The sequence below is a fragment of the Rhamphochromis longiceps genome, linkage group LG23 (genome assembly GCF_057381845.1).
Source record: "Rhamphochromis longiceps isolate RC_006_pf linkage group LG23, R_longiceps_female_GT1.1, whole genome shotgun sequence".
In the NCBI taxonomy this organism is placed as follows: domain Eukaryota; kingdom Metazoa; phylum Chordata; class Actinopteri; order Cichliformes; family Cichlidae; genus Rhamphochromis; species Rhamphochromis longiceps.
The window spans coordinates 67661-86245 of record NC_140578.1 but is presented as its reverse complement, the minus strand read 5'-3'; the positions used below and the strand labels follow the sequence as shown (position 1 = coordinate 86245).

Below are 18585 nucleotides of genomic sequence, written 5' to 3'. Positions count from 1 at the left end.
CCCCTCCCAAAAAACTTTGGAGCAATCTGATGACCCCTCCCCAAACCAAAGGTCATATTACTCCCCGCAGAGAACAGATCAGGCAAAGCGCTATCCACAGTTTCCTCACTTAACATGTTGGCCCAAGTGAGATATCACTGTTCAACAGCAAAAAAAAAAACGAGCCTAACCCCCACACACAATTATGCAAAACTTCACAAAACAATGAAATGTGGGGAGAAGAAAAAAAAACATCAAAGAATCAAAACACCATAGAAAATAAAATGTTGTTTTCTCCTCTCAATTAAAACAGGCTGTAAAAGCCAATATCAATAGAGAAAAAAAATTACAATCCGTGCCTGTATAATTTGAGGCAACAATATGAAACAGTGACAGAAATGATCACCTACGTATTTGCCCTTTAAGTTCACACGTGACAGAGATGCCTGCAAGCCAAATTACGGGGCATCGATCACACATGCGATATAAAAACCTGTGAGTCAAAGCGCAGGGCACAGGATTCTGGCACACAGCTGCAGAGAGGAGGCGGGAAAACAGCGGCAGCAGAAGGAGGAGGGGTGGATCGCGGATTGGCGATGTGACGGGTCAGCGGCACCAAGTGTAACCGGTGTGATTCTGCGTTGTGTCTCTCCCACAGGGGAATTGTAGAAAAAGGGCAGAGGCAAAAGGGGTACACTGTATTTATAGTATTGCACCAAAGAAGAAGAAAAGAATGAGGAGGGGCTCTAACTGATAATGAACACAACTACAGGCTTGGAGGTCCTAAAAGTCAGGTATAAAAGGAGAAGTTTGGGGGTTTAGAACACATTTTGTGTAATTATAACAATGTTATTTATGACTCTGTTACACATGAAGTGTGGTGGAAGCAAAACAGCAAAAGTCAGAGGGAATTCATGACGATGTTTTTATGAAGCGTAGTTTGGATCTTCTTTTGCTGCTGGTTTGGTCAATAATGTTTGGAGAGAGATCAAACTAACAGCTTTAGCTTCACCGCAAAAGGGCGTAAACACAAAGCGCAGACCCGCCGAAACTTCGGAATCAGCGAGCTGTCAGCTTTCAGCCCCGACCGTGTCCGTGCCGTCATGTGAGAGAAAGGCAACATCTCACTGATTCTGATCCGTCGGCGGGTCCGAGCTTTGTGTTTACATCTTTGTGCAGAATCTGTGTTCCTGCTCTCATTTACTGTTTTAGCTGTTTGGGGGTTCTTGAAATTTTGTGAGGTTTAACCTGAGATTCTGGCGTTTCGGGCAAAATAAATTTTAATGAATCGATATCACGTTATCCAAGCCAGAATCGATTTTAATCGATAAATCGATTATCAAAACCCACCCCTACTAGAAAGTACAGTACTGTAAATGTGACCGCTGCTAACTGATGTCGCTTTAGTTTAATTGCTGTTAAACTATGTGTGTTTTACTGTTTTACCGCTGCCATTTGTAATAATGTGAATTATTGTTTGCGAGATGTTTTGTTCCACAATAGATTGTGTTGCTGCACGGACGTTTTAGAGTGTCACACAAGTAAGGATAGTTAGGCTGTATGTTGCTATTGTACATGGCAGAGGACCAATCTGAGTCGCATGACTTGTTAATAAAACTTACTACCCCGTTCGGTAGGAAATAGATATTCTGGAGTCTGTCGTGAATGAGACCAGAATATAACATGGTGGCAGCGGAGCGGACAGCGGAGCAAGCTGCACGGCCGCTGTGAACCCCCGAGAGACGCCTGTCGGAGCGGTGAGCAACTAGCGGCTAATCGAGTTAGCACCGCCGCGAGGCATGGAGGGCCTTAAATCGCCGCCGACGCTGGTATTGGACTCCAGTAACCTATCACGGACATGGAAGACCTGGAGGGACGAGTTTATGCTCTATGTGGAGCTGACCATGGACTCAGACGGCGAACAGAAAAAAGTAAGCTTGTTCAGTTATCTCGTTGGTGAGAGCGGCAGGGAGCTGCTAGACACGCTAATGGGCGACACAGCGAGAGATCGGTGGACAGTTAAGGACATTATTGAGAAGTTTGACAATCATTGCAATCCTGTAGTTAATGAAACTGTGGAGCGTTATCGGTTCTTCACGAGAAACCAAGGCGCCAGTGAGACAATCGACAGCTATGTGACGGAGTTAAAGCTGCTGACAAAAACGTGCAATTTTGGAGTAATAAGGGACTCACTGATTCGTGACAGGATTGTATGTGGACTTCACAACCCGAGTTTGAGGGAGAGACTGCTGCGTGAGAAAAATATGACACTGGATGCATGCATACAGCACTGCAGAGCCGCGGAGCTGTCGCGGGAAAACAGCAAAACAATTTCGGGAGTTGCAGTGGAGGAGGTGCATGCTGTGCGTGGAGCTGCGCGCCAGAAACGGATCGGCGACGCAGTGGACTGTAAGTTTTGTGGCAGAACACATGAAAAAAAGAAAGAAAAATGTCCAGCATACAGGAAGAAATGTAAAAAGTGTGGCAGAGAAAACCACTTTGCAGTTAAATGCATGGCACGTTCAGAGCAGAAGAGAAGGACGAATGTACACAACGTGACAGCATGTGAGAGTGATGAGTATGAGGACGTTCTCTGTGTTACAGAGGCAGACACACATGCTTCAACTACAAAGAACACTGACAAAGTGAGAGGCACTCAACTCTTTGCAGGCATGCTGATGGGCAAAGAGATTGTAAATTTTCAGATTGACTGTGGCGCCAGTTGTAATGTAATGCCAATCCACATGCTAAGCCCGAACACACAGTTGGAGGACACACAGACAGTGTTGATGATGTACAACAAAAGTAAGGTAAAGCCGTTGGGAAAATGCAAAGTTAAGCTACGTAACCCGAGAAATCAGAAACTGTATCGGTTGGAGTTTCAAGTGGTTGACAAAGACTGTAAAGTACCACTGCTGGGCAAGAGAGCCAGCGAAGCGATGAAACTCATAAAAGTACACTATGAAAACATCTTGAAACTGGACAGCATCGTTACTTCAGAGCACCCAACAGCCAATGAGTGGAACATGGATCAGATTAAAACAGAGTATGCCGATGTCTTCACGGGAGATGGCTGTTTGGAGGGAGAGTTAAGGCTCGAGGTGGATGAAACTGTGAAACCGGTGCAGTTACCAAAACGGCGTGTCCCTATTGCAATGATAAAGCCGTTAAAAAAGGAGCTTTTGGCTGTAGTTTTCAGCATGGAGAAGTTCCATCAGTACACATATGGTCGTAAAGTGGTGGTACACAGTGATCACAAACCCTTAGAGACCATTGTAAGAAAACCACTGTTGAGCGCACCCAAACGGTTGCAAAGGATGCTTATGCGCATTCAGAAATATGACATAGATGTGGTGTATGTGCCAGGCAAAGACATGTTATTAGCAGACACGTTGAGCAGGGCATATCTTCCAGAGTGCTCACCACAGGGCTCCATAGAGGAGGAAATAGAGAGCATTAACATGGTCACTCATGCACCCATCTCACCTGACAGACTAAACAGCATAAGGACTGCTACACAAGACGACAAAGCACTACAGATCCTCATAGATACAATTCACAGAGGTTGGCCGACAGACAAAAGAGACACTGACGGTGACATCAGACCATACTTCTCATTCCAGGATGAACTGAGTAGTCAGGATGGACTTGTGTTTAGAGGTGAACGTGTTGTTGTCCCGACTACCATGAGACAGGAGATCATAACTAGACTACACTCGACACACCTAGGTGTAGAAGGTTGTCTAAGGAGAGCCAGAGAGTGTGTATATTGGCCAGGCATGAACGAACAAATTAAGACTTATGTGACTAAGTGTGACATCTGCAGGTCAGTTGACTACAGACAGCAGAAAGAGACCTTGGTCCCACATGAGATCCCGACTAGACCATGGGCTAAGGTGGGCTCGGACCTGTTTATGTTTGACAACAAGGACTACCTTATCACAGTGGACTACTATTCAAACTTCTGGGAAATTGACTATCTCCCGGACACTAAGTCCACCACAGTGATTAGAAAGCTGAAGGCTCACTTTGCCAGACAGGGCATCCCGGACATTGTTGTTTCAGATAATGGACCACAGTATACGTCCGGTGAGTTTCTGAGATTTAGTCGACTGTGGGGTTTCCAGCATAAAACATCTTCGCCAGGTTACCCTCAGAGTAACGGGAAGGCAGAATCAGCAGTAAAGACAGCAAAGAGGCTGCTGCTAAAGGCAAAACTGGCAGGGCAAGACCCGTATCTTGCGATTCTGGACCATCGCAATACACCATCACAAGGCCTGGAGACCAGCCCAGCTCAGAGGCTGCTCAGCAGGAGGACACAGACGCTTTTGCCAACCAGGACGAGCCTGCTAAGGCCAAAAGTCATTCCAGCCCGGCGGGAGTTGGAGAGGAAACAGAAGCGCCAAAAACTGTGCTATGACCGATCAGCACGAGACATGGACTCTTTGAAGCTAGGGGACAGTGTCAGAGTTCAGCCTTTTGACCGCCATTCCACTTGGAGCAGGGGAGTGGTGATTGGGACTGTCGACCCGAGGTCCTATGAGGTTCAGTTGGACTCTGGAAGTGTCCTGAGGAGGAATCGGAGGCACCTGAGACATGCAGGCGTGGTGGATCAGGAAAATGCCATAACGGACACCGGGGCACTGACCAGGTCAGTGACAGCTCCCTCAGACACTCGTGAGCGGCAGATCAAGACTGACGAGGTAACAGGGGGTGTCAGGACAAGGTCAGGCCGCAAAGTGGTTCCACCACTTAGGTACAAAGACTATGTTGCATAATGAGGATTTATTGTTTATTGTTTGAGGGGAAGAGTTGTGTATTCTGTGGATATTGAGGTTCACTACAGCTTACAGAAATGTACATGTTTGAATAAGTGGAATGCTTTTGTATTCTTTGAGTGTTTCATATTGTTTTCACCCTCAGTGAGAAGAAGGACAAATCAAAACAAAAGGACTTCTGTGTTTTCCAAAAGAAAAAAAAAAGAGAAGGGATGTAATAATGTGAATTATTGTTTGCGAGATGTTTTGTTCCACAATAGATTGTGTTGCTGCACGGACGTTTTAGAGTGTCACACAAGTAAGGATAGTTAGGCTGTATGTTGCTATTGTACATGGCAGAGGACCAATCTGAGTCGCATGACTTGTTAATAAAACTTACTACCCCGTTGGGTAGGAAATAGATATTCTGGAGTCTGTCGTGAATGAGACCAGAATATAACACCATTGTTTTTAGAACTTAAACGTGTCACCCTTGAGAAACAATATCGACTCTATATATTTTTTCTCTTTGAAACCGCTTTAGCGGCCAATTGTCCTGACCGTTCTTTTATTTTCAAACTTTAAGTGTCTAGTCTTCCTGTTCTTCCATTTGACGCAGCCCCCGCCAGCGTCAGCTCCAGTCTCAGGACAGGGGGCGGAGATAAGTGACGAAACGGTTGTCCGGAAACAGCCAAACAATGAGCAAAGAATGTGTCCGACCCGGAGCTCTCCTTTACTGTAAACGCCTGTCCAGGATATACGATTTAAAAAACAGACTCTCTGCACATGTTTCTGCAAAAAACGTCTAAGCATTTAGTGAAAGTGAAGTGAAAGTAAAACAAACAAAAAAAAAACACCCAGTGAAACTGAAAAAAATAAGTACTAAACCCGGTAAACCTGTTATTAAAACCAAATTAAACTAAAATCAAATTTAAAACGAAACCAAAGGTAAAAACCTTTGAAAAATGAAAATAAGACAGCAACTCAACCCAGGTTGATGTTTGTGCCCTATCCCAGTTTGATAGAGGTTACACACCATTTTTAGAATACATACAGTGCTGTGAACAAGTATTTGCCCTTTCTGTTTTCTTTTTCTTCTGTGTGTGTTTATTTGTCACACTTTCAGATCTTTTTCAGATCATCAAACAAATTTTAGCATTAGACAAAGATAACCAGAGTAAATACAAAATGCACTTTTTAGATCATGATCAAGAGTGGGGAAAAAAGCTATCCACGCTTGGCTCTATGTGAAAAAGGTCATTTGAAACCTAATAACTGGTTGTGCCAGTCTTGGCAGCAAGACCTATAATCAAGCAATCATTTTGGTAATTGGCAATGAGTCTTTCACATCAGTGTGGAGAAATTTTTGCCTACCTTCTTTGCAGAACATTTTTAAATCAGCCAAATTCAGGGAACGAACGGGGCGGACATACTTTGTCTGTATTTTCTGGTAGAAAGCAGAATTCATGGTTTCATCACTTACTGGAAGTTGTCCAAGTCCTGAAGCAGTAAAGCACCACCAGACCATCACACTACCACCACCATGTTTGATTGTTAGTATGATGTTCCTTTATGGAAAAGCTTCAGCTTTTGTCTCATCAATCCACAGAATAGTTTCCTAAAAGTCTTGAGGATCGTCAAGATGTTTTTTTGGCAAATTTTGGCAGTCAAGCCTTTATGTTCCTTTTGGTCAGCAGTGGTTTCCTCTTTAGAGCTCTCTCATGGATGCCATTTTTCCAGTCTCTTTCTTATTGTTGAATCATGAAATCTGACCTTAACTAGGGCAAGTGAGGCCTGCAGGTCTTTAGATGTTCTGGGTTCTTTTGTGACCTTTTGAATAAGTCGTTACTGTCCTCTTGCAATTTTGGTCGGGAAGGTTCGTCACTATCCCAGGTTTTCTCACTGTTGTTCACTGGAGTCTTTAGAAAAGCTTTAGAAATGACCCTAACCCTTCCAGACTGATAGATGTCAATGACTTTGTTTCTCATCTGTTGAGTTTCTTTAGACCGTGGCATGATGTGCTGATTTTTGAGGTCTTCTTGCCAGCTTCACTTTGTCAGACAGGATCTGTTTTATTGATTTTTTGATTCATTATATCTGCCAGTAATCAGGCCTGAGTGTGAATAGTGACATTAAATTCAGCTTTCCAAAGAAACACACAAAAAAGTCGTTAATCACAGTTAATTTACGATTTACAAAAGTAAGAGTTAACGACTTTTTTTACAGTACTGTATACAGCCAAACTGGTAATCCCAGCAGCAGTTTGGTTACTAAAGTAAAGATTCAAGAGCTTTATTGTCAATACAGTAGTATACACAGTATACAGTGTACCGCAATGCTGTTTCACCCTAAGCCCCCCATGGTGCATTTATACATATATAAAGGATATATCTCCAAGAGATATAAAACTAGGAATTACAAATAAATAATAAAATTAAGGGATAAAAAGGTACTACACTGAACAAAAATATAAACGCAACACCTTTGTTACTGCTCCCATTCCCCATGGGATGGACGTAGAGACCTAAAATTCATTCCAGATACACAATATAACCATCCCTCCCAAACAGTGGTCACAAATCAGTCCAAATGTGTGGTAGTGGGCACATCTGCTATATTGAGATAATCCATCCCACCTCACAGGTGTGCCACATCAGGATGCTGATCTGACATCATGAGTAGTGCACAGGTGTACCTCAGACTGCCCACAACAAAAGGCCACCCTGGAATGTGCAGTTTTGTCTCACAGCAAATGCCACAGATGCCACAAGCAATGAGGACGCATGCAATTGGCATGCTGACAGCAGGAATGTCAACCAGATCTGTCGCCCGTGCATTGAATGTTAATTTCTCAACCATAAGCCGTCTCCATAGGCGTTTCAGAGAATATGGCAGCACATCCAACCGGCCTCACAACCGCAGACCTCGTGTAACCACACCAGCCCAGGACCTCCACATCCAGCAGGTTCACCTCCAAGATCGTCTGAGACCAGCCACCCAGACAGCTGCTGGAACAATTGGTTTGCACAACCAAACAATTTCTGCACAAACTGTCAGAAACCGTCTCAGGGACGCTCAACTGCATGCCCGTCGTCCTCATCGGGGTCTTGACCTGACTCCAGCTCGTCGCTGTAACAGACTTGTGTGGGCAAATGCTCACATTCGATGGCGTCTGGCACGTTGGAGAGGTGTGCGCTTCATGGATGAATCATGGTTCACATTGTTCAGGGCAGATGGCAGCTGAGAATGTCCCAGTTCTTGCATGGCCAGCATACTCACCGGACATGTCACCCATTGAGCATGTTCGGGATGTGCTTGACCGGCGTATACGACAGCGTGTACCAGTTCCCACGAATATCCAACAACCTCGCACAGCCATTGAAGTGGAGTGGACCAACATTCCACAGGCCACAATTGACAATCTGATAGACTCCATGCGACGATGTGTTGCACTGCATGAGGCAAATGGTGGTCACACCAGATACTGATCGGTTCAAATCAAATCAAATCACTTTTATTGTCACATCACATGTGCAGGTACATTGGTACAGCACATGTGAGTGAAATTCTTGTGTGCGAGCTTCACAAGCAACAGAGTTGTGCAAAATACAATAATGTAAACAAGCAAAATACAAGAATGGCTACATCTGAAACGAATAAATATATGTACAATATATAATAGTATATGCATTTCTGGATGTGTATACTAAATATTTTTCTACGTGTGTGTGTGTGTGTACACACATATTTTACAAATTAAATAGAGTAAACAATAAATAAAATATATAAAATAAAATATACAGAGTGAGACATGTGCAAAACAGTGGCGTTACTGTACAGTATGGAGTGCATAATGTTAAAGTTCCAGTAGTGAAGCTGAGGTGTCTATGACGTGTTCAGCAGTCTGATGGCCTGATGGAAGAAGCTGTCTCTCAGTCTGCTGGTACGGGACCGGATGCTGCAGAACCTCCTTCCTGATGGAAGTAGTCTGAACAGTTTATGGCTGGGGTGACTGGAGTCCTTGATGATCCTCCCCGCTTTCCTCAGGCACCGCTTCCTGTAGATGTCTTGGAGGGAGGGAAGCTCACCTCCAATTATCCGTTCAGAGCACCGCACTACTCGCTGGAGAGCTTTGCAGTTGTAGGCGGTGCTGTTGCCATACCAGGTGGTGATGCATCCAGTGAGGATGCTCTCAATGGCACAGTGATAGAAGGTCCTGAGGATGCGGGGGCTCATGCCGAATCTTTTCAGTCTCCTGAGAAAGAAGAGGCGCTGCTGCGCCTTCTTCACTGTTTTGTTTGTGTGTACTGACCACGTAAGATCCTCAGCCAGATGTACGCCAAGGAACCGGAAGCTGCTCACTCTCTCCACAGCAGCGCCGTTGATGGTGATGGGGGTGTGTACTTCTCTGCACCTCCGGAAGTCCACTATCAACTCCTTTGTCTTTGCGACGTTGAGGGTGAGATGGTTGTCTTGACACCAGTGGGTCAGGGCGCTGACCTCCTCCCTGTAAGCCGTCTCATCACCGTTGGTGATAAGACCCACCACTGTAGTGTCGTCCGCAAACTTCACAATGATGTTGGAGCTGTTAGTGGCTGTGCAGTCGTAGGTGTAGAGTGAGTACAGGAGAGGGCTCAGTACACACCCCTGTGGAGCACCAGTGTTCAGTGTGATGGGGGATGAGGTGATGCTGCCCAGTCTGACCACCTGGCGTCTGTCAGACAGGAAGCTAAGGATCCAGCTGCAGAGGGAGCTGCTCAGTCCTAGATCCTGCAGTTTCCTGTCCAGCTTCGAGGGAACGATGGTATTGAATGCTGAGCTGTAATCTACAAACAGCATTCTCACATACGTGTCTCTCTTCTCCAGGTGTGACAGGGCAGTGTGTAGTGTCAGGGCTATGGCATCATCAGTGGACCTGTTGTGGCGGTATGCGAACTGTAGAGGGTCCAGTGAGTCGGGCAGTGCAGAGCAGATGAAGTCCCTGACCAGCTTCTCGAAGCATTTGCTTACGATGGGGGTCAGGGCTACAGGTCGCCAGTCGTTCAATGAGGAGATGGTGGAGGATTTGGGTACAGGGACGATGGTGGCCATTTTGAAGCAGGCTGGGACTACAGACAGAGAGAGGGAAAGGTTGAAGATGTGCGTGAACACTCCAGCTAGCTGAGCCGCGCATGACTTGAGGACGCGGCCGGGAATCCCGTCCGGACCAGTAGCTTTGCGTGTGTTCACCTTCCTGAAGCACCTCCGCACATCCTCCTCAGACACAGTGTGCGCACTGACGTCATCCGCGGTGCGCACACTGTCCGGTCTCATGGTGTTCGCTGTGTCGAATCTAGCGTAGAATACGTTTAGATCCTCACACAGAGAAGCCGTGGTCTGCGGTGTGCTGGTTTTCCCTCTAAAGTCTGTGATCGTGTTTAGCCCTGCCACATACTCCGAGGGTTGTCAAACTGTTGCTCCACCCTGTCCCTGTACTCACGTTTGGCTGCTTTGATCGTCTTCCGGAGTTGGTAATGTGCGTGTTTGTAGTCCGATGTGTTCGCGGAGGCAAAGGCGGTGCTCCGTGCCGCGCGAACATCTCCGTTAATCCAGGGTTTTTGATTTGGGAAGGTTCTGGGTCCCCAGACCCCCAATAGCGCAAAAAACTGCACATTCCAGGGTGGCCTTTTGTTGTGGGCAGTCTGAGGTACACCTGTGCACTACTCATGATGTCAGATCAGCATCCTGATGTGGCACACCTGTGAGGTGGGATGGATTATCTCAATATGGCAGATGTGCCCACTACCACACATTTGGACTGATTTGTGACCACTGTTTGGGAGGGATGGTTATATTGTGTATCTGGAATGAATTTTAGGTCTCTACGTCCATCCCATGGGGAATGGGAGCAGTAACAAAGGTGTTGCGTTTATATTTTTGTTGAGTGTAATTACTAACTATACAATTCTATACAATACTATAATGGTAACTATAAAATATTAACTGTACGATAAACAAAGATAAACAAAGACAGGACAGAGACAATACAAAGTGGAATGTGCAGTAGGTATTGAATACCAGTTTCAAGTTATTGTCAGGATATTAACGAGACAAGACAAAGACGTGCAAAATGTGCAAATATAATATAATTTCGGTGTGTGTTCAGAACTCTGTGACTGAGTGTGCAAAGCATAGTGTTCCCAGGACCAGTTTGTAGTGGATTTGTGGTAGTATTTGTTGTTTTTGAGTCTTTTGATGATTATTGCAAGGTGTTTGTAGAGGTGTATGTTTATATCAGTCCTTTTGTGGTAGTGAGTTGAGGGCCCTGCCTGCTTGGGGGAAGAAGCTCTTGCAGTGTCTGGTCGTTACAGTTTTAATGCTGCGAAACCGTCTGCCAGATGGAAGGAGGGAGAATAGTGCATGTGAGGGGTGGAAAGTGTCCTTCACTATGCTGTTCGCATGTCGAATGATGTGTCTGTCACAGAGTTGGGAGATGGATGTGAGAGGGCCTCCAATGATCCTCTTTGCTGTCCTCACGATCCGCTGCGGAGACTTCTTTTCAGCGAGGGTGCAGTTCCCGTACCAGATAATGATGTAGCAGCAGAGGACGCTCTCAATGGTTCCCCGGTAAAATAATGTGAGGATAAGAGGAGGGAGACTGGCCTTCTTCAGTTTCTTAATGATAACGACTGTGTTTAGACTGTTCCCCCCATTCCATGTAAGGCCACCTGGGTTGGCTGGAAGACTGTTTACTTAGCCTGGCAGGATGAAGGACACTGTCTCAGCTGAACTCTGGACACACACACACATACACTGATATGCACACACTGATCCCCCCTCCCTTTCCAAACGCCTTCGATGCTTGTGCCGAGGAAGATGGCAGTCGACTGGACCAGCGCAGACATGCTGCAGGACCGGATGCGCTGTCTACACCGGCTCTCTCTCACCCTTTACCCGCCCCGTTGTTTGTCTTGTGTTTCTATGGTGTATTGATAGTCATGTGCTTTTGTGCTGAGGTGTTTTTTCTGTTATCAAACTGTTCTCCCACTAGGAGCTCAGTCTGAGTGGAGTTTTTTTTTCTCCTCCTCTTACCTCATGTTATGTATTTTCGTTGTTTTTTTCCTATCAGCCTACCTCTCTGACATGTTTCCCCAATGTGATGTTTGTGTAAAGTTGGTCAGAAGGTTCCTTTGTAAGTGCGCATGCGCCATTAGCGTGCTGCTTGCTGTAACCCTAATTTCCTTCGGGATTAATAAAGTATTCTGATTCTGATTCTAAGAAAGTGAAGACGTTGTTGGGCTTTCCTCATGATGGTGGTTGTGTTCAGGTTCCAGGAGAGGTCAGCTGATATGTGCACACCCAGGAACTTGACACTGATGACCATCTCAACGGCAGATCCGTTGATGTGCAGTGGGGTGTGGGCCATTGAGCTCTTCCTGAAGTTAACAACCATCTCTTAAGTCTTCTGAACATTTAGAGACAGGTTGTTATTCTGACACCAGTCCACCAGGTGTTGTACCTAAACTCCACGATGTAAGATATTTTGTGCATCTGTCAGTTTCCAGGAACAGTGATCAGACAGAGTTAATCTGAAACCAGCTATATATCTGCAAACAGCTCCTTCTGAATGGGACAAAAGCAGGTAGGAAATGCCTGTGTGTGCGTGTTTATATGTGTGTGTCACTTTGACAGCTGGGACAAACTGCTATCAGTCAGCACAGCGGACAGTGAAATACCTCCACCAGGACCTCCAGCCTCTCGTTTTGTTTTGAGATATTCAAAATCTGCTCATCCTCTCAGGAACTCGTGTTCGAACCTCTTTTTTTCTCTTCTCTTGAATTTCTTTATGGTTTTGTGTGAATTTATGATGGGGAATTAAAATGGTGAGGAAGAAAAAGCTGCTGGTGTTTGAGTAAGTACTACTCTTGGAGGCCTTTTCTCTTTAAAATGTTTGCTCAGTGTTGCCTATTTGGTCTGTAACCTCGATTTAGTTATTACAATATACTTCTGTCACATGACTTTATACATGTATGTTTCTGTATTTGTGGCAGCTCTCAGATGCTGATGCGGTTTTGATTTGGTGAATAATGTATGGACACTTATTTTCAACGTGTCTTAATACATACATACATTAATAATGAGATGGATATAGCAGCTGCTCTCCCAGGCAGATATTGATTTCATGCCATCCAAGTGAAATTTTATTCAACATTAAACTCTGACCTTGGGAAATATTCACACTGTAATCATTATCGTCCAGGAAAGAAAAATAAGAGAGAGAGGGAATTAAAGACATGAAATGACAGGTGAAATATTTTTTTCCTGTGTGAAATAACCTGTGCTCAAACTATTTTCTGTCAGCTTCCCTTTTGTGCTGCTGCTATTGTGGCAGCACAGGTGAAACAAGAGCTCATGTGCGTATTGTCTGTGCGAGCTGGTGTGTATTGTGCGTGCGTGTATGTATGGGTGACCTTTACATTGTGTTTTAGCTAGCATTTTCTTGCTCTGGGAATTTTGTTATTTTCCCTTTCGAATCTTATCAGACTAGGAAAGGAAAGTGGAATTTCTCCATCTATTGGTGCAAAAGCAGTTTGTATTTATCAGCTGAATTGAAAGGATTTTCTCTCTGTTCTTCCTCTCTTCTTAGAATTTGTGGAAGCATGATGTGGGATGGATAAACAACTACAAAACTCTAATGTAAGTTTGCTGGATAATGTGCATTAGCCATGTGTGTTTTGGGGATTGAATGACAGCAGAGAGGGATACACATATGAGTGAGCGGTCACTCTAGCAGCAGTTTTCCTTATCAATAATAATTATATAATCTGTAAGCATGTAGCAGCGATAAGATTTCTCAAATCTAGTGAGAAAGGCTTCACATTTTGCAAGTGTGTTACAGATTTCACATTTTCTAAAATGACAAATATTCTATCAACTAAATATTTCTGTTATTTTTGTTATTTAAATGTCCTTTTAAGCATGTATGTCTCTCTGTGGCTCTCTGTGTAGATGGCCTCTAATGAGCTGGACCTTCCTGCCCTCTCCGGTGACCCCCAGCCTGGTGACCTCATTGAGATTTTCAGACCAGCCTATCAGCATTGGGCTCTCTACCTGGGAGATGGTTACATCATCAACTTAACTCCTGTTGGTCAGTAAAAGAGTTTCTAACGTAAAACTTGCGGCTATCCTCACAAATCTGACATAAACCTGTCATGTTTTAGACTGAGGTTAAAAGGCTCACATTACAAACTACATCCTGATGCTTAATTAAATTAGAGAATAGTTCTCTCTTGGCTCTTGACGGAGGCGGTCGCATTCTTCTCCCTCTCCCTTATCTTTCCTGCTTGGCTTCTCATGTCTTTTGTATAGTCTCGCTTTCTAACCCTCAAAGAGTTTCTCAGTCTTCTTCTCTAAAACCGAAAGAATTATGGATTTGATCAACTGGTCCCGTAGCAGAATTGACACCTTCCTGGGCTTGGGAGAGCCCGATTGTCCTGCGGAGACATTTGCTGCCGGATACTCGATGGTCGGTTGCATCGTTTGTCTGGCGACACTCTCGATGGAGGACAATGAACGACATCTACCAATTCGGAACCACGATAACAGAGTTCTGGCTGATTGGAGCTGGCTCAGACCTGGCTTATTGAAGTACAAGAAGCGGCTACAGCTGTTCAAAATCCCACAAGGCTGGCCGGCATGATAGACGATGGGCAGGGCTGTGAGTACTCAGACTGTGTTTTGAACTCAATATGGATACGATCTTGGAGAAGAACAACGGGAATTGAGAGAATTGGTGACCAGTGACGGACATTAGACCAATTGTAAAATTGGATGCAGTTGTTCTCACTAAACCTAAACATTCACCATCTTCACTCATACGGCCATCCCACTGGCACCAGCTGAAGGCCTGCCAAGGTTGAAGCTGACTGGAACAACAACCTTCCTTCAAGGCCATCCGCGCTGATCGAAGATTGTTGACTTTTGCATAACCGGGTGAAGGGACACTTTCTCTCGGTTGAACATGGAAAACGCACACACACGCATGTACACTGACACAGACCTACACTCACCCCCCACCCCCTCCAAACGCCTTCGAAGCTCATGTCTTTATGTTGTGAGATGTGATGATTTATGTGCTGAGGTGTTTTTTTCTGTTCTCAAACTGATCTTCCTGTTGGAGCTCAGTCTGGGGGGAGTTATTTTTTCTCCTTGTCTTTCCTCATGTTGTGCATTTTCCATTGTTATACCTCTCTGACCTGTCTTCCCCATGTGATGTTTGTCTAATGTATGTATGGTCGGAGGGTAAGATGGCGCTGGCAAAGGTCGGCAGCCTTAACCCAATTTCTTTTGGGGTCAACCTTCAGGATCAATAAAGTTTTATTGAATTGAATTGATTTGAATTCAAATTAATTTTAGCTTTGTTTATTTCACTAAGGTCTGGGCACTTCATAACTCCTGAGACGTCGTTTATCAAATAATTGAAGGAAGAGTGAAAGGAGGTTAAAAATTAATACAATACAACTTCGTTGACCTGTTAAACTGAAATACCCACTCTGACGCCACTGTGCAGTGACTAGTAACATGTAACATGTAAACAAATTCAGGTATGAAAATACTGATAAATCACTGATTTGTGCATGAAATGTTTGTATCCATAAATCATGCACACATTTTTGTGTATGCATTGTTAGTAAGTGAGGGCCATTGTTCCAGATGCAGCTTTGCAAACCTAAACTCTCCTGTCGTGCTCATTTTTAGAGAAAAGAGGCTTTATCTTGGCAAACTATTCATACTGGTTCAGTATTTTTCTAGCTGTCATGAATTTTAACATTCAACATGCCAACTGAAGCCTTTAGTCTGAGATGTAGCTCTTGGGTCATCGTGGGGCTATGATGTGCACTCCTGGGAATATTGTAGGATCGTGTTTACACACGTCTGAATGCTCCAGGCCAGCAAACTGCAGAAACTTTATAGAGGTGCTCACACTTTTTGATGATTATGTGCATTTTCCAGGGAAAGAGAGAGGATGTTCTTACTTTTTCACAAATACACCCAGAGTCCTGTAAAAATGTCCTTTTTCATAGTGAACTGCATTCACTGTGAAACGGGCTGGGATAACATATCACAATTTTCACCCCCTTTTAACCAAAACTTGTTTTTACCCTTTTTTGACAAGCGTGTGGCCCCTGTTATCTGCAGATGTTGGCATCCCCTCCCCCTGTTTCATACTTGAAAACGTCCCCATTTCTATCCGGTCTTTTAGTCTGATGGCATTAGCTGTTTCTGGGTCCAAACTCCGCTTCAGGTCCCAAAGTCAAATGAACACTGCGGTATAACTGAGCGTTACAAACTGTCTAAATTCTTTCATCTTAATAAAATGATCAGCGTTGCTGCTTTACCAGGTGTAACAATTCAGTTTAACATCCAGGCATCCATGAAAACTGAAGTTATGAAATTTAACTGAGTTTGAAGTTAGCAGGAGGTTAGCTCGCTAGTTTCCACCTAAACATGATAGAGTATGTTCTGACTGAGAGATTTAAAAAAAAATGAAAACGTACAGCTCAGTTGTTCTCTTGACTGAAGTTTGGTCCATTTACAGCATCCTGTGATTGCATTTGTCTCTAAACATCGGGAACCCTCACGTTAACTTTTATCGAGTGGAAAAAAGGTTAGCATTCATTCTCCAGCTTCATTGTGCTAATGTGTTTATATCTGGTCTTTAAGTCTGGCGTCATTAGCCTTAGCCTACAGAAGAGTCTTTCTTCTCTTCCCTTTGACAATTTAAATCATCTCCTCCTTTCCCACAGATGAGAGCCAGGCAGCCGCCATGTCCAGTGTGAAGTCTGTCTTCAGCAGGAAGGCAGTGGTACGCATGCAGCTACTGAAGGAGGTAGTGGGAAGTGATTCCTACCGTGTCAACAACAAGTATGACCACAACCACACACCCCTCCCTGTCTGTGAAATCATCCAGCGGGCACAAGTCCTCATTGGCCAGGAGGTCTCTTATGACTTGCTGGGGAGCAACTGCGAGCACTTCGTTACCCTTCTTCGTTACGGGGAGGGGGTGTCTGAGCAGGTCTCTCACTGTTTGTTCTGCTTCTGTCACTAAAAGCGACTAATAAATCCAAAACATTGTCCCTGTCATAGTCTCACATTGTCAGACATTTAAAAACATTGACCAAAGTGGCAAATCAGAGTGAACCTTAACATCAGGGATTTATCCATCCTAGGGCTCTACTATACCACTAAAATGAAAACATGATACTTTGTCCCAAAATATAATTTATAATTCTATTTTTCACCCACATATAATCTTATAATTGCTTTAATTATGACCATGTTCTGTATTGAAAACAACGACATCCAAATCTACTTTAAAGCTATGTTTAAGAGCCAAATACATCCTGCCAAAGCCTTAATCTTTACACAACAAATCAGCTTTGAATTAAATAATCAGCTCAAAAGAGTTTACGGGAAAAAAAGGTTTACTGTAAATGAATGTGTTGTTGCCTGCTTCCTCTTATAAGTTAGACAAATCTGAGTTACAGACTAATGAGTTAGTCTTGTTAAGTTTGGAATCATGCTGTATTGTAAATATGCAATAAAATCAATCAGCCTCTGCTGCTCCTATTCTAACTTGCAGTCCACGCCCTGCCCCTCCTTCTTGTCTCCACAGGCTTCACGAGCCATTGGGGCCATCAGTTTGGTGACGGCAGCAGCCAGTGCCTTCTCTGTCCTGGGACTGATCAACACACGGTCCAGAAACAGGCCTTTCTGACAGCTGTAGTCTTCACTAAAGTGTTTTCCCTAAATTCATTTGGCTGTGATAAAAAATAACAAAATAAACATTGATAAAGATTTAAAAAATGATGTTATGTTTATTAACAGACCCCATATACTATTACAATATGGCCGCAGTTGTTTGTTGATCCAGTCTTTGTTGTAGGCAGGAGTTGTGAATTATTTGACCAAATTTTTTTTTAACCCATGGAGCATTAATCATAGTTTGATGGGGTTAGGTTGGTGAATCTAAATTGCCTGTAGGTGTGAATAGTTGTCTGTCTCTTTGCGACAGATGGGTGACCTGTCCAGGGTGTACCCCGCTCCTTGCCCTATAGCAGCTGGGATTAGCTCCTAAAGAGATGGATGGACAGAAATGTATCATCACCTTTGTAACTGAAAAACTATAAGCACGCCGGACACCAGTATAGGCCAGAGTAAATACTGTGGATCCCTGTTTTCTGTAATTTCAGCAAACCAAGCATGGTGTGTTATTTTCACTTAATTAATTTTTGATCTGTAAAGAGTGATGCCATTAGATGAAAGCAATTAATGGGTAATGGAGAGTTGTTGAATGAATTAATTACAGTCTTATTTTACGTTGCTCAGACTGCCATGGTAAATGGCCTGTATTTGTATAGCACTTTACTTAGTCCCTAAGGACCCCAAAGTGCTTTACACTACATCCAGTCATCCACCCACAGGTGATGGCAGCTACATTGTAGCCACAGCTGCCCTGGGGCTCACTGACAGAGGTGAGGCTGCCGGACACTGGCGCCCTTTGACCACCACCAGTGGGCAACAGATGAAGTGTCTTGCCCAAGGACACACCGACCGAGACTGTCGGAGTCGGGGCTCGAACCGGCAACCTTCTGATTACAAGACGAACTCCCAACTCTTGAGCCACGATCGCCTGTATGCATGACAAGAACAGTCCTTCTCCCTCAATAGCAATTCATAAACATGAGCTATTTTTGTGTGTCTAGTACTAATCTTGTCCATATAACTGGATATATTTATAGCAGCAACGGCATTAATAATAATAATAATAATAATAATAATAATAATAATAATGCATTTTATTTAAGAT

The 18585-nt window shown here is 44.1% G+C and overlaps 1 protein-coding gene across 4 annotated transcripts; it reads left to right on the top strand.

Moving 5' to 3' along the window:
* The first annotated feature begins 1786 nt into the window (after positions 1 to 1786).
* On the top strand, positions 1787 to 18569 carry plaat1 (phospholipase A and acyltransferase 1). 4 transcript variants are annotated; one of them, XM_085399424.1, is made up of 5 exons: positions 1787 to 1910; positions 13363 to 13412; positions 13725 to 13863; positions 16523 to 16791; positions 17392 to 18569. In XM_085399424.1, exons 2-5 carry the CDS (start codon positions 13386 to 13388, stop codon positions 17491 to 17493), a joined length of 537 nt encoding a protein of 178 aa, XP_085255550.1. In that variant the 5' UTR covers positions 1787 to 1910; positions 13363 to 13385; the 3' UTR covers positions 17494 to 18569. The 4 variants fall into 4 exon arrangements, with proteins under 4 accessions (XP_085255550.1, XP_085255551.1, XP_085255549.1 ...); XM_085399425.1 differs by lacking the exon at positions 1787 to 1910 and adding an exon at positions 2262 to 2388; XM_085399423.1 differs by lacking the exon at positions 1787 to 1910 and adding an exon at positions 10432 to 12357.
* Positions 18570 to 18585: the final 16 nt, after the last annotated feature.

Bases quoted from the DNA above. Each gene is read 5' to 3' on its own strand.
- plaat1 (XM_085399424.1), top strand. From the start codon at position 13,386: ATGGATAAACAACTACAAAACTCTAAT. The intron at 13,864-16,522 runs GTCAGTAAAAGA...CCTTTCCCACAG, and splicing joins CATCAACTTAACTCCTGTTG to ATGAGAGCCAGGCAGCCGCC. The intron at 16,792-17,391 runs GTCTCTCACTGT...TTGTCTCCACAG, and splicing joins GGGAGGGGGTGTCTGAGCAG to GCTTCACGAGCCATTGGGGC.